Consider the following 14,851-nt stretch of genomic DNA (forward strand, 5'->3'; position numbering starts at 1 on the left):
GGAATAGAAGTTGCAATTCAATTTCATGATTTCAATTGATTTATGTCACTTCTCAACTTCCATACCTTTAAAGTAAGTTGATACCTTGTATTGTTCTTTGTCTTTGAAACAGTTTGCCTATTTTGGATGCATGCATCAAAGCTTTATTTTCTTCTGAGAAAGGCTACAAGCCATACACCTTTCATCGTGTGTAATGAAATATATGACAAAACAAAGTGATGAAATATGAAGCGAATATGTGTTGAAGCTATATGGATGCATTAACGTATATGCTGTGGCTTGTTGAAGTTTTAGAGAAGCCATAGGCCTGACACTAGCAGCATAGATGTGTGTGTGTGTGTGTTCCTCACCTTGGGGGTGTCTGGTAGGAATGCAGGTGGGGGGCTTGCTCGGCTGAGGACTTCCCGGCTGCCCATCCTCTTGACACGACTCCGGATGTCCGGACTGCACCTGCGCAAGATCTACACACAAACACACACACACACATACACACATACACACACACACAGAGTACACAGCCATGCAGTAGACAGGATAGGTCAGTGGGCAGGGCCATGAAAGGGGTTGACATGCCATCTTGTCTGTCTTTTTCACCCCCATGGCTGACTCTGAGGCTGCTCTTCGCCCTGCTAGCCTTCCAGCCTTGAAACAACTCAGTCAGAGTTGAACATGGGGGCAAAAAAGACACTCAAGCTGACATGCCATATGATGGGACATACCAAGCAGGGTGCAAACAGAGGGGAGGGGGGGTCAGACCATGCCATTACAGAGGGTTTTCAGTTGACGTAACGCATCCTCAATGGAGGTCCTCAGCTCTTAGGCAACAGTGGAGGCATGCTACCTCCATTGCTGGTTCGCAGTGCGTTCATGTTTTCCAGCCTCCTTAGTGGAGGCAAGCTGTCAACAGCTGACTGCGTTTTCTAAACGTACAACTCCACTGTCTGAACAGAATTCAATTGATATGGTAATTTTTTTTCGCTTATTTTGGACTGGGACCTAATTTTGTCACTGATACCTCTGATCACTTTTGTGTTTAGATGTCAGCTTATTAGCTAGGTAACCATAATCTGCTCAGCTAGACATCCCTGCCTTGTTGTCAACACAACTGATTTGCACACTAGCTAACATATCTAGTAGAAGCTAGAGGCTGCTAGTAGTCACATTTTAACATTAACATCAGTGTCTTTATTAAATTAGTCTTACTCTTGTTAAATTAGTTAGCTAACAGTTTGCTCAGGTTAACTGAGCTGACTCTTCTCAAGCTACTAGCCTGGTTGAGCATATCCAATTCCCCAGTGGACCTCCATGATGGAGCCCTGGTTTATAGGAGATTCTCCTCTATAGAAGAGGGGGGCGCTAATGACGAGTAAACACTAGATGCTGATCGAACAACTGTAGGTTTTACTAGTCAAAATGAAAAACTTCATAGCTTCAAACGGAAAACCATTGTTGAAAAACTACTAGTTGCTATATAGCAACTAGTAAAAATGGAACATTCACTATGTCAAATTATAAGATTATATCACAATATTAACATATCAAAATTATAATATCATGATATCTCATGATATTGATATATGAAAAAAACACCAGGAATACATTATTGCCATATTTTTTCCCAATATTGCTGATGTAATATCTTCATCTCTACTGATCTTGGAGATCACTGAAGACATCATAAAGCATCAGAATACATGTATCAACACAAAAAACACATTGTATTTCCCATTGCACAGTGACCAGGGGTTCCAGCCAATGGGTCCCTATGGGGAATTTAGATGGATTGGCTATGGGGTGGGAGCGGGTCAGGTTGTACCAAACCTCTATGTTATGTTAGTTGTGTTAATAATTAGTATAAACAATCCTACCCCTACACATGCAACACACACGCACACACAATTTTTTTCCCTCAAAAATATTGCAAAAATTGTTTTGAAGTAAATAGCCTATTAGGGCTGCAACTATCGATTTTCATTTTAGAATAATCTATCAAATCCTATACCAAATAGTTGAATCTATTATCAACAACAATTTATTTTTCAACATTTGGCTGATAAAATGTATTGAAAAATCCAAATGTCACCTTTATGACCAATGAACAAAAGTTCCATACAGTGTAATCTGTCAACTAAATATGGTAGCCAATAAACCAGAAGTATTAAGCTTTTCAAAATGTCAAAAAATACCTACAAATCAAATCATGTTGAATGAATTTACGCTGAGTCGGATTTATGAACTTGTACTTATGAAGACCACCTATGAAAGACCACCAAGAAAGACAATCAAATTACTATTACTATGCTTGCTTCATACTTAATATAAAAATGCTTCAGTTACAATAGCTGAGACTACAAGTACATGTTACACTATTCATAAACAATTTAGACTGTGTATCTAGTCTGACAATATTTGCACCGTTTAAGCATACAGATTTAAAATGGCAACCTGACAGTCATTTTAAATATCAGTATGGGTGTTGAAATTCCGGGTGTAGGCTATTTTTTTGCTTTGATGGAGGATTTGGCCCATGTTGCATTGTGCAGGGAGCGTATTTTCAGAGTGCACCAACTTTTTAGCTGAGAGTGATGAGTGGCTACTCCGTAGATTTAGTTTTCCAGGGCTTATTTTATTGGACTTCTGCCACCAACTTTCACCCATAGAGGCGATTGGTGGCAAATCACAATGTCAAGATTATTCGAATTAAATGTTTTTCTTAATTTATATCCTTTGGGCTTTCAGCATTTTCTATTAAGGGCTCCCAAATGTGGAATACACTACCATCTGAAGTAAAATGAATCCAAGATATTAAGGTTTTTGATAACAATGTTAAAGGCTGTCTGAAGTAAAATCAGAGCTGTATACATTTTTAATCATCTCATCTATAATGACTTGATTGTTTTATTGTTATATGTTGTTGTTTTTTCATTTTTCCCTCTGTAAATAATGCTCTATAATTGTGTGTAACCTTTTTTTCGTATTTCTCTTAAGAAAAGCCTAACTAGGGACAGGAGTTGGAAACTAGCAATAGCTCTAATCTCTATGCAGAACATCAGTTGCATCAACTTGTTTGTAACCAGCTGAAGTGGCACTATGTTAATTTGCATTGCCCCTATTAAATAAACTATATAAACAAAATAAATTAAATATTCTTAGCAGCCCTAGTAGAGGCACAGTATCCTTAAAGAGTAGAAGATGTAGAAGTTGACCACAGGGCCATCACTATAATTAGAATAAGAGAGATTAGAATATGTTGTCCCTTTTACAATACAAATCTTCTGGACTTATTGTAATCTTCCAGTAAACTACACTAATGCCCTACAGAAGCTGGACTGGTTGTATTTACAGTATGTCAGATGGCAAACAGAGCTGTAATGCACTGGCTCGACTGCAGAGGGCAGCAGCAGCCTGAGAATTGCAAGTGGCAAAAGCTATTTTCTGACTGGAGGACAGTAAGTCTGCATTGAGCTCTGTGTGTCTGAGGGTGTGAGTGTGATCCCTCCCTAAACAAATACATCAAGGTGTCCTTGAGCAAGGCACTGAACCCCCAACTGCTCCAGTGGAGCTGCTCAGTGGCCACTAGTAGAAGACCAGAAGAAGTGGTTGTACTGGGCAGCTCCCAGTGTGAATGTGTGGAACTGTGTGAATGTGCAGCAGGGTGTATGGATCTTAGTCAACTTTCCCTGCATGAATAAAGCTTAAAAAAGTTAATAAATTTCCATGCTCCATAGGTAAGTAGGCAACCTCGTGTGTGTGTTTGTGTCTGTTTCATGCTGACCTCCTCGGCCATGACGGGTTCAGACGAGCGGCTGATGGCGGAGACGTGGGGCGTCTCACCGTCCGGCTCGTTGTCGGTGTAGGCCCCGCCCTCGTCGGCGGTGTCGTCCAGGTCGGAGGTCAGCCGGCTGTCCATGCTGAGGTAGTCGGCCGACATGGCGGACAGGAAGGACAGACGCTCCACGTCCTGGCAGTCCAGATCACTCTCTACCCCCTCCAGCTAGAAGAGACACATGATGGATCTTGGGTGTACAGGAAGGAAGGATGGACAGACGGATAGCACAAGAACAAGAGAGAAGAAAGAAAGACAAACAGAGCCGAGCTGTAGAGCACCACTGGCAGGAAGTAGGAAGACACACAGTGAGCATGCTCAGAGTGCAGACAGGAAGTGGCTGCTAAGAAGGTGACAGGAAGATAGAGGGGCATTTGGACCCCTACAGATTAATTAGACTGAATAAAAATAAAGTGCAATACATATATGATTTATACTGTATATTCATACACACGTGCACACACACACATACACGTATACTAAATACCTAGGAAGTTGATAGGAAGGTAGCAAGAAAGTTGTGATAGAAAAGCATTCAAATCACTACAGACTGAATAATAATGAACTACTATACATACTGTGCATTTATATACACACACAAATATAATATACACACGCACTCACTATGATATATGGTATATACTACTACAATAAGAAAGCATAAAATGTACAGAAATATAAAGGAATATGAAAATACTTCCACCTGGGTTGAACTGACATACAACTGAGATTTTGAAGGCCAGTGCAGATACTGATATTTTGGATTGAAGCTGCCGATAGCTGATATTTTGAGGCAATAATCAGTATTTTTAAATGTGACCATTTTCATGCAATCCCTGATGTAAAATTCCATGACGTTTCCATGACTTTCCACTTCTAAAATCAGAGCACTTCCATAACCTGAAAAATGTTCTTCCTTCCTGGTTTGTTAATGTTCTTTTTCAGCCTTGTTTCCACTCCAGTTGTGAAAGTGTGAAATGTGCAAAGTTGGAAAATACATTCTGCTATATTACTGTAAAGTGACCCATTTGTAAAATTCCCTGATATTCCCTGACTTCCCCAGAGAAATGATCAAATTCCCTGACTTTCCCTGTCTGGAATACACCTCTCTAAAGTCCAGAATATTCTAGACATTCCTCGACCAGTAGGAAGCCTGTGAAACAAGTGTGTGTGTGTGTGTGTGTGTGTGTGTGTGTGTGTGTGTCTGTTTGTTTGTTTGTTTGTTTACCTTGCCTTCAGACACCCACACAGCCTGCATCTGCTGCTCTCTGACGGAGTCTTTGACGCTGCCGTACCAGGCATCGTTGGCTGAGTTCAGATCTATGGTGGCTGAATGGACAGAAGATAGAAAGCTTAGGAGAGAGAACACAAAGACTTTCCAACCTCAGCATACACACACACACACACACACACACACACACACAATGCAGGCAAACGCAACTACACTACGATTTTTGCCACTACTTGATTATGGGTCAGCCCAGTGTCTGCGGTTGTTAGACACAGTTTGTCTTGGCGCTGTGAAATTTGTTACAAATTGTAAGTTCTTGACTCATCATTGTAGTTTGTATGCTATGGCTGGTTTGACTTCTCTTTCCATGCATAGACACAGTCACTGGTTTACTTACTTACTAGTTACAGTGACTGAATTTATAAGGCCATTCTGGGGAAGCGTCCGTCATACTTGTGTGTCTATATGACTCAGAACTGTGGGACTCATAGTCTGAGGTCCCAATACTCTCTTTTGCTTGATTTTTTTTCTACTTGGAATACCTTACAAAAGGACTTGAAACTTAACTAAACAGGTAACGCTTGGTCAATTTAAAGAGATCATCAGTAACATGACTATTGGAAATTGCAAATGTTTTTAGTAAGATCCTCGCTGTGCATTTGGATTTTACTTAATCACCCCCAAATTTCTCTCTCCTCTCTCTGGTGATCATTATATGGCCAAGTGAGGAGATTCAATCATTTTGAAAAACAATTTCCCACTGAAATATATTCACGTAGGTATGTTGTATTACTCAAAAAACATATGTTGTCAGTAGTCAGATTACTTGTAGATTACTTTTTGATTACATTTCTCTGATTTGATTACATGTAGATTACATTAAGATTACATTTCTGTGATTAGATTACTTGTGGGTTACACTTATATTTTATGGCCTTTTAAAAAACAAAGTTTCCGAAGCAATTTACAGACATTACAAAAAAAATACATTGCATAAATAACAATTTCATAACAATGAGTCTATAATAAATTAGTAATGATAAAAACTGAATTCAAGAATTGTTACAGAAAGCAAGTTTATAAAAAATGGGTTTTAAAAAGTGATTTAAGACAGTGCAGGTTGTTCTAATGGGGGGGCTCTAATGGCAAACGCGCCATCAACTTTGCTCTCGAATCTAGACTTTGGAACAGATAGGAGGGATCTGGCTTGTAGGGGGTTTGTAGATATATTTCTATACTGTATGCATCTGTGTGTTTGTGTTCATATCTGTGCATGCACATACATTACGCCTGCCTAAATCTCTCTGTATGTGTGTTGAGTGTCCAGCACCAACCAGTGAATAAGTGAGAGCACGTCTTCCTCAGTTTGACAGCCTGTTCGTAAAGTTTTCGGGCGCTGCGGTTGGAGCTGGGGATCACCCTCTGCCTCATGGCCTTGATGCCCTGCTTGCTGTCTGGGTTGAAGAAGATGACGATGGGGTACCACTGAGTGTAGTTCAGGGTGTCCACTGCTTTGGGTGTCACATCTAGCAGGGCGTGCTTGTCCTGTACAGGGGTTTGGGGACATGAGATCATGAAAGTCACTGTTTTGTTAACCAGCCACAGTGGCTAGCATACTGACACCAGATAATCTGTGGATCTGTCAGTCAGCAGTCCAGAAAGCAGAGTCATACTCTGCATCTCTTCTGTTTCTGCACTTAATTTCACAGAGACATGGATCACCCTGCTGTCCTCCCTGCTGCATACAACTTGAACCATTCTCCTAGACCTTCAGCCACTCTCCTGGACCTTCAACCACTCTCCTAGACCGTCTACCACTTTCCTAGGCCTTCAACCACTCGTCTAGACATTCAACCACTCTTCCAGACCTTCAACCACTCATCTAGACCTTCAGCCACTCTCCTGAACCTTCAACCACTCTCCCAGACCGTCCACCACTCTCCTAGGCCTTCAACCACACATCTAGACCTTCAGCCACTCTCCTAGGCCTTCAACCACTCTCCTAGACCACCACTCTCATAGGCCTTCAATCACTCTTCTAGACCTTCAGCCACTGTCCTAGGCAGTCCACCACTCTCCTACGCCTTCAAACACTCTTCTAGATCTCCAGCCACTCTCCTAGACCTTCAACCACTCTTCGAGACCTTCAACCACTCTCCTAGACCTTCAGCCACTCTCCTAGGTTGTGCACCACTTTCCTAGGCCTTCAACCACTTTTTAGACCATCCATCACTCTTCTAGATCTTCAACCACTCTCCTAGACCTGCAGCCACCCCCCTAGGCCATCCACCACTCTCCTAGACCTTCAGCCACTCTTCAAGACCTTCAGTCCTGCTCCTAGGCCTTCAGTCACCTCTCCTAGACCTTTGTTGTGGTGGAGGCACAGATTTGCTCATCTCATTTAAGTGGACATTTCCTGTTCCTTCTCTCTCACACATTTCTCTATTTCTTCATTTGAGTTACACGCTGTTACTATAACCCAGCTGGCTCCCATCATACTGTTGTCTTCCACTGACTCTCAGGTCCATTTGAGTTCCTAGAAGAGTGCAACAACTTTCTTGGCACATTTCCTAACTCCACTAGGCTATCTCAGGGCTATTCTTTCTTTGCTATCCTCATTTGATCTCACCCTCCACTACTAATCTCTCTGTTAGCCCTCTTCATGTTTCTAACCATTTTAATTCCTTCTCCAGTCCCCTCTCTAATCCCCTCGGCTGTCTGAAGCCTTGTGAACTGAACATACAAGACTTCTGCAACTGAGAGAAAGAGGCACAAGATTGGTTTGTAGATCCATCGGTATCCCCTCTCTTCGTCTGCTTCCATCTCTGCTGCTAAATCTGCCTTAATCCAAGCCTCTAAACTCTCCTCTGTCATTAATGCCCCGCTACCTACTCCTCATTCCTCTCCACCAAGGATTTCTTCAAGTACTTTCACAACCAAGGCTCCAACTCCCATCTACTCTTTGCTCTTCCCTCTACATCATGTGCTGCCTCCTCTCCTAACATCTGGTTTAGCATCTCTCTCCCCATGTCCTCAAACTCATCTTCACCAGCAGACCAACCTTCTGACCTCTTGAACCTATCTCATCCTCCCTCTTCTAAATGACCACTACTGATCTACTTCTCTTCCTGATTACCATCATCTACTTTAAGTCAGCTAGAATTACTCCTCTCAAGAAACCTACTCTCAACCATCTGATGTCAAAAACTACAGATCTGTATCCCTCCTCTCCTTCCTCTCAAATTCTTGACCATGCTGCCTTTAATCAACTTTACCAATATCTCTCACAAAATAACCTATTGGAGCCAAACCAGTCTTGCTTCAAGACAGACCATTATACTGAGCCTGAAGCACTCCACTGCTTCTCTATCTTCAGTCCTCATCCTCCACCTCAGGACCCTGAGATGAAACTGTGTTTCAAACGTTCATTCATTCTAAAAGGGTGCTGAAGCCTGGTCACACTGCATTACATATGAACTATCCTTATTTCTGTTCATATTTCTGTACATGAGCCTGTACATATTTCTGGACACATTTCTGTACATGTGCCACTTCCTTCTGTAAATCTGATAATGAAAATAGCCAACAAAGCATATTTGCACACCCTGCACACATTCTCTTTTACTGGATTGTAAATTTGTAAATCTGTAACCTGCAAACATCTGTAAATCTATAAATCAGTCAATGGTCAAAATAGCAAGACATTACTGTATTTCTATCTATATCCTATTATTTGCTGCTAGAATGACCCAATTCCCCCTCAGTAAACAATAACGCTCATCTTAACTTAGACAACTGACTGTCGTGGAAGCCGACACTGCAGCCACAACCTGATCCTGCAGGTTTGTACTCTACAACATCTGTCAAACCACACCCTTCCTCACAGGGACTCAGCCCTCCATGTTCAAGCTTTAGTCATCCCCTGTCTGGACTACTGCAACTCCCTCCAATCCTGTATGTAGGTACTATATCAAATGCATGTTTTGCATGTGGTGAATGAAAGCAGTTATCCAAATGGCATGAAACTCATATAAATGGCATAAAAAATTTTATGGTATGTTTATTATGGTACTTTTTAAAAGCAAGTAGGTAACATAAGTGTTTGGTTGACAAAATTATATCAATTTAAAGACAGGATCGTCTACATTTTAGAGATATTGAATGATAAACTTTATTATATTTTGGAATAGAACCATTATATATTTACCTGCTCGATGATTTGTCGGATGGTGTTGAGGCGAACCACTCCTGAGGATTTCTCAGAGCCTGCGTCTTTCGGCTCCGTTTCTGACATAAGGACACAGATACAATGGAAATGTCATTTTGAAGCGATATTAATACCATTTTCAAAGCGAAATAATTTATATAGGCAGGCAGAAATTCACACACGCAGACAAAACACATCCACATAAAGAGGGTAGAAGAGACTCACTGGCAATAACAAACTGGTCCGGCATCTCAGTGGCGAGCTTCTCATTAGCAGCATCAGCAATGGGGCCGAACAGCACTACAGGACGCCGGAAACCAGCTGGAAGGACACACTTTTTATACTGACAGTGTATTTTTACATGATTAACATACTGTTGGCCAATTTTGGACACCAATGCCCACTTCCAGACAGTGGAAGTGTCTTTTAGGTGCAATTTTTTAAAGAGTTTCCTACTGAAAGCCAAGTGATGTGAAATCATTTGAGAAGCTAAAAATCAGATATCAGTGTGTCAGATTTGGAAAGGGTATCCAGAATTGGCCTCCAGTACATTTCGTTAGCTTGCCCAGCTCATGACAAGTCATTGAATTTATTGTAATACAACACGATATAATACAAACTCAAATAACAAAATCAAACACACACACACACACACACACCAAGTACAGACCAGGGGATGCTCTTGTTGGTTTGTTTTCCATTATCTGTCCTTCCTCTACAGCTTTCCCTCTCTCTACATCTGTATTCCCTTCTTTCTATTCTCCATTTCTTCACCCATGCCTTGTTTTACCTCTTGTCCCTCCCTTAGCCACCTCCTTCTCTAATATCCATCCCCACGTTCATCAGCACATCTCTATCCTTCCTCCCCTGTCTTCCACTTTTGCTTTGCACTCTATGATTCAGACACATCCATTTTATCATCTGTTCCCTAGAGAGCGTAGACACTGGAATACCCAAGCCTGCCATGTTGGCTCCACTTGAGAGCAACGCACACACAGTCATTGGCTACGTGTGCATGGACACACTAACCAGGTTACGGTTCATACTCTGGTTAAGGTCTTATTCAGGTCGAGCTGTTTCCATGAACCTTGGATAGCCTGTGGTCGAGTCTCCCTGTTGCAGTAAACAGGAATATCCCCCTCCCTCTTGACTGAGCAATAGTAGCTTGCAGAGTATGGGCTTACCCAGGCTATTTGAACCCAGTTATGATTGAGATTAGACCAATATATTGGGTCGATATTTCAATAAAACTGCCCACTGCCGATATGTTGGAGGTGAGGATATGAGTTTACTCTAACCCTAACTTTTGTCTAGACCTTCAGCCACTTTCCTAGGCCTTCAACCACTCGTCTAGACCTTCAGCAACTCTGCTAGGCCTTCAACCACCTGTCTAGACCTTCAGCCACTCTCTTGGACCTTCAACCACTGTCCTAGACTGTCCACCACTCCCCTAGGCCTTCAACCACTCGTCTAGACCTTCAGCCACGCTCCTAGACCTTCAGCCACTCTCCTAGGCCTTCAACCACTCTCCTAGACTGTCCACCACTCTCATAGGCCTTCAACCACTCTTCTAGCCCTTCAGCCAATCTCCTAGGCAGTCCACCACTCTCCTACGCCTTCAAACACTCTTCTAGATCTCCAGCCACTCTCCTAGGCCCTCAACCACTGTGCAAGAACTTCAACCACTCATCTAGATCTTCAGCCACTCTCCTGGACCTTCAACCACTGCCTTAAGGAGCTGCTAACCCACCTAAAACAATTTGATTAGCATGGGTTTAATTGAGAGTTTTAGTGTCCCACGATGGTCTAAATGCTGTTTCAAATGCTTTTACACTCTGCAAAGACAATTCTGGGGAAGACACTGAATTGTCCAGAACTGGGAGAATCAGCTCCAACCACAACCTGATTCTGGTATTACACCCACCCTCTCGGAGAACCACCCGTTCATAGGCTGGGAAGCGAGTGGCCAGGGTCTGGCTGCTCAGGTCGTCTCGGCTCTTCCTCAGGTCCTTCCTCTTCGCCGCCCGTTGGCCCCGCAGCCGCCAGAAGTCAGCTCGGTCGCCCGGACTGGCCTTATGGGAGCTCTGGACACTGGCCATCTGCTCCGCTCTGACAGGGAGGCAAGACAACTCTATCACTTTGTCTGTCTATCACTGTACATGTATACTAATTTTGGTGCTTTTACGCAAATCGGAACGATTTGGCATATTTCTGGCCTATTTCTCCTGGACCAATAGATTTTAAATAGAAACAAAAGAAGAGCTTTTCAAGTAGACCTAGAATGGAGGAATTTCTCTTCTGGTCTGACTTTAGAAATTGGTTGCCTCTGTTTCTAAAGCTTGATGGGAGCATGGCTGACTGCAGAATGGCAGGCAAGCAAGTTTGGCTTAAATTTATCAAGGTGAAGAACAACATTGCTAATTGTAATACCTGTAGAAAAGGGATTTTGTGTAAGGGAGCCAGCACCTCAAACACAGTGAAGAAGTTGTTTGGCATGAAAGTGAATGTTGTGTTTTCTCATTCTCAGGTAGACTAAAGCACCTCATCACATCCCATAACGTTACTATTGCTTGCATACATTTTTGTTGGGAAAACAGCTAAGACTTCTTCATATCCCTCTTGAGATCTACCAGCTCTGTTCACTTTAGCTGGAAAGGGGAGAATGATTACGGAGAGTGGAGGAAGACGGTGACATCTTTTAGGAACGCAAAATACGTTATTGATATGCTATTTATTGTTATGTAATCAGCGCAATAATTGGTGTGGATTTTGACGTAGATTGATAGCCATTATCTGAATACACTAGCAGCTAGGGCTGGGTATCGTTTAAAAAATTACGATACCAGTACCAATACCAGTACCCTTAAAGTGATACCGATACCAATAGAGTACTTCATTCGATACCTTTTTTTAAATGTTTTGGTGGCATCTCGGCACGCTGAACTGCCAACTCCGTCACACACACCGCGCTCGACTTCACCACCACAGACTGTATGGGTTGTAGCTGCTGCGGTAGTGGGCCAATCACACGTTGCATTAAATCGAAGAACACTTGCGGTGATTGGCTGCAAGCAAAACCATACAAATAGTCATTTTTTTCTAGATCTGTGTACAAAAAGTATCGAATGCAGGTATTGTTTGACTGGAGAAGTTTCAATACTACTTGGTACTGGGTTATTTCGGTCGATACCTTAAAGGTATCGTGTACCGATACCCAGCCCTACTAGCAGCACAAATTGGAAATCACAAAATTAGACGTTTCCCGGGACCTATTGCATGCTCAGCTGTCCTGTTGAGGGATCCCTCTTTGACTTGGCCCGCCCAAGGTTTCTTCCATATTTTTCCTTACGGTTTTCCCTTGTATTCACTAAGGGTCTAAGGTTGGTAGGCTCGTCTCAGTCAGGTAGGTTAGGTAGGCCTGTTATGTCTTTTCAACATGCTATTTTGTGCCTTGTGTTTTGTTTCGTTTCCTTGTATTTAATTTTGCTGCATACTGTATTAACATAATTTTGATTACTGACTAGTTAGATCTAGGTAGGCTCGTTCTCTGTAAAGTCCTTTGAGACAGGCTTGTGATGAAGAGCTATATAAATACACTTGACTAAACATAACATACAGTGTACTGATTTTAAAGGTAATAAAATTGAATTGTTAAACATTTTATTTATTTCTGATAAAAATTGGTATCATGAATCGGTATGGAGTTGAATCAATAAACAGAGCCAGAATCCAAACAGTCCAACACCCTAAACCCAGCTACGACCCCAGCATCAAAAGATGAGAGGAATGGAGTGAGGAGAACTGGAAACAGAGGGGAAAATGGTGAGGGAGGAGTGATGTGGAGGAGGAAGAGCAGTCAGATGAAAGGGAGCAGAGGGAGGAAAAAAATAAGAAAATGAGAGATTAAAAGGAGGGGAGGGTGGATGAAACTGAAAGATGCGGTGATGGAGCAGAAGATAGAAGAAGAAGGATGAAAGGATGAGTGGTTGGCTGGTCGGACAGCTGATCTGAAGCCTCTTTAATCACAGCGGGTTAGATAGCTAGCAGCTGGCCTGTGGCTGGGACAGGCCTATCTGATACACCAGGGAATCTGTTGGGAAAAGATGCTCTAAATGACTGAAGCCTTCCTATCACTTCTGAGGATCTAATTTGAGAAATGTCTTCAGTCCTGTAGCAAAAACCTGCCCCAATTTGACAGCAATCAAAGTCTTACCTGTCAGCTAATGTTGTTAGCTCTGGAACCTTTGGACAACCACCAAGTAAACATGCTGGCCCAATCCTGCCTGACTACTACAAATAAGCTAGTTCTATGCTAAGCTATCGTGCTATTCCCATTTTAAAGGAATACACAGAGTTTTGGGGAGATTAGCTGTTATCATCTTACCTGTTAAGTGATGAGACCATAGACACCAAAATCATCCATACATCCCCAGTAGATCATTGGTTCCGGTGCTCCTTGCTAACATTTAAGCAGTTAATGATACTTCATTTTTTTAATTTCTGAGTATACACGCCATATAATAAAAAACACTACCAAGTCTTCTTACTGTGGATAAGTAACCTACCATCACTCAATGTAGTGCATGCTAAAGTGTTAGTGTGGAGCCTATCACTCAATGTAGTGTATGCTAAAGTGTTAGCGTGGAGCCTACTATCACTCAACATAGTGCATGCTAAAGTGTTAGCATGGAGCCTACTATCACTCAACATTGTGTATACTAAAGTGTTAGCATGGACCACCAGAGGCAACTATCTACCGTGGACCCATGGATGATATTGGTGTCTATATTCTCATCACTCAACGGCTAAGTATACATAAGTGTATATATATAAGTATATATTCACTATAGTGAAATTAAGCTATTCCTCATTTTGCTGCGGACCCCTAGAACCCCCTCAAGGATCCCTAGAACACCCTCAAAGACCCCTAGAACCCCCTCAGGGACCCTTGGAACCTCCGTAAGGACCACTGGAACCCCCTAAAGAACCCCTGGAGCTTCCTCAAGGACCCCTGGGTGCCCATGCACCCCATTTTGTGAGCGACTGGTCTATCATAACACAGGGGTAGGTTAATGCTTACCTGCTCTTGTTGGGGATGATGCCCTTCTCCAGCAGCTGCTTGTCCTTGCCAGTGCGGATGGCCAACCAGTTGCCCAGCTTGCCGTCGTACAGGGTGTCCACCACCTTGAAGATCTCGCCCCGGGTGAAGGCCAAGCTCTGAGGAGTCTCCTTCTCATATTCAAAGTGGGTCCGGATGAAGAAGGAGTCTCCACGCCCCGACACCAGGACATCATTATAGACTAGATAGACAAAGGGAGGAATGGATAGAGTGAGAGATAAAGAGAGGGAGACACAATGCAAGAAGTAGAGGAAGGACAGAGAGATGGAAGGAGTGAAGAAAAGGTGGATGGAGGAAAGGAACGAGGGAAAAAAGCAGTGAAGGAAGGAGTAAAGTGTTAGTACAGAGCTCTCTATTTGTTCCAGAAAGTGATGGCCACTGGAGTGTTGCCATACTTTCTCCATTATGACAAATAATATGTATAGTAATGGTAACCCAGGAGCTGAAGCAGAGACCTGACCTACTGTA

General features: G+C 42.5%; 1 protein-coding gene across 1 annotated transcript in view; it reads right to left on the reverse strand.

Annotated features, from left to right (window-relative positions):
- The window catches only part of LOC139923466 (tight junction protein 2-like), a 106,327-nt gene that overhangs the window by 10,055 nt on the left and 81,421 nt on the right, over positions 1 to 14,851 (reverse strand). The window contains exons 13-20 of the mRNA XM_078285295.1: positions 14,345 to 14,564; positions 11,189 to 11,373; positions 9,490 to 9,585; positions 9,265 to 9,344; positions 6,392 to 6,602; positions 5,055 to 5,155; positions 3,776 to 3,994; positions 351 to 461 (exon numbers count right to left, since the gene is read on the reverse strand). Coding sequence (XP_078141421.1) covers positions 351 to 461; positions 3,776 to 3,994; positions 5,055 to 5,155; positions 6,392 to 6,602; positions 9,265 to 9,344; positions 9,490 to 9,585; positions 11,189 to 11,373; positions 14,345 to 14,564 — 1,223 coding nt within the window. The remainder of the gene's footprint in view (positions 1 to 350; positions 462 to 3,775; positions 3,995 to 5,054; positions 5,156 to 6,391; positions 6,603 to 9,264; positions 9,345 to 9,489; positions 9,586 to 11,188; positions 11,374 to 14,344; positions 14,565 to 14,851) is intronic.

This window comes from Centroberyx gerrardi, chromosome 8 (assembly GCF_048128805.1).
Source record: "Centroberyx gerrardi isolate f3 chromosome 8, fCenGer3.hap1.cur.20231027, whole genome shotgun sequence".
Lineage (NCBI taxonomy): Eukaryota > Metazoa > Chordata > Actinopteri > Beryciformes > Berycidae > Centroberyx > Centroberyx gerrardi.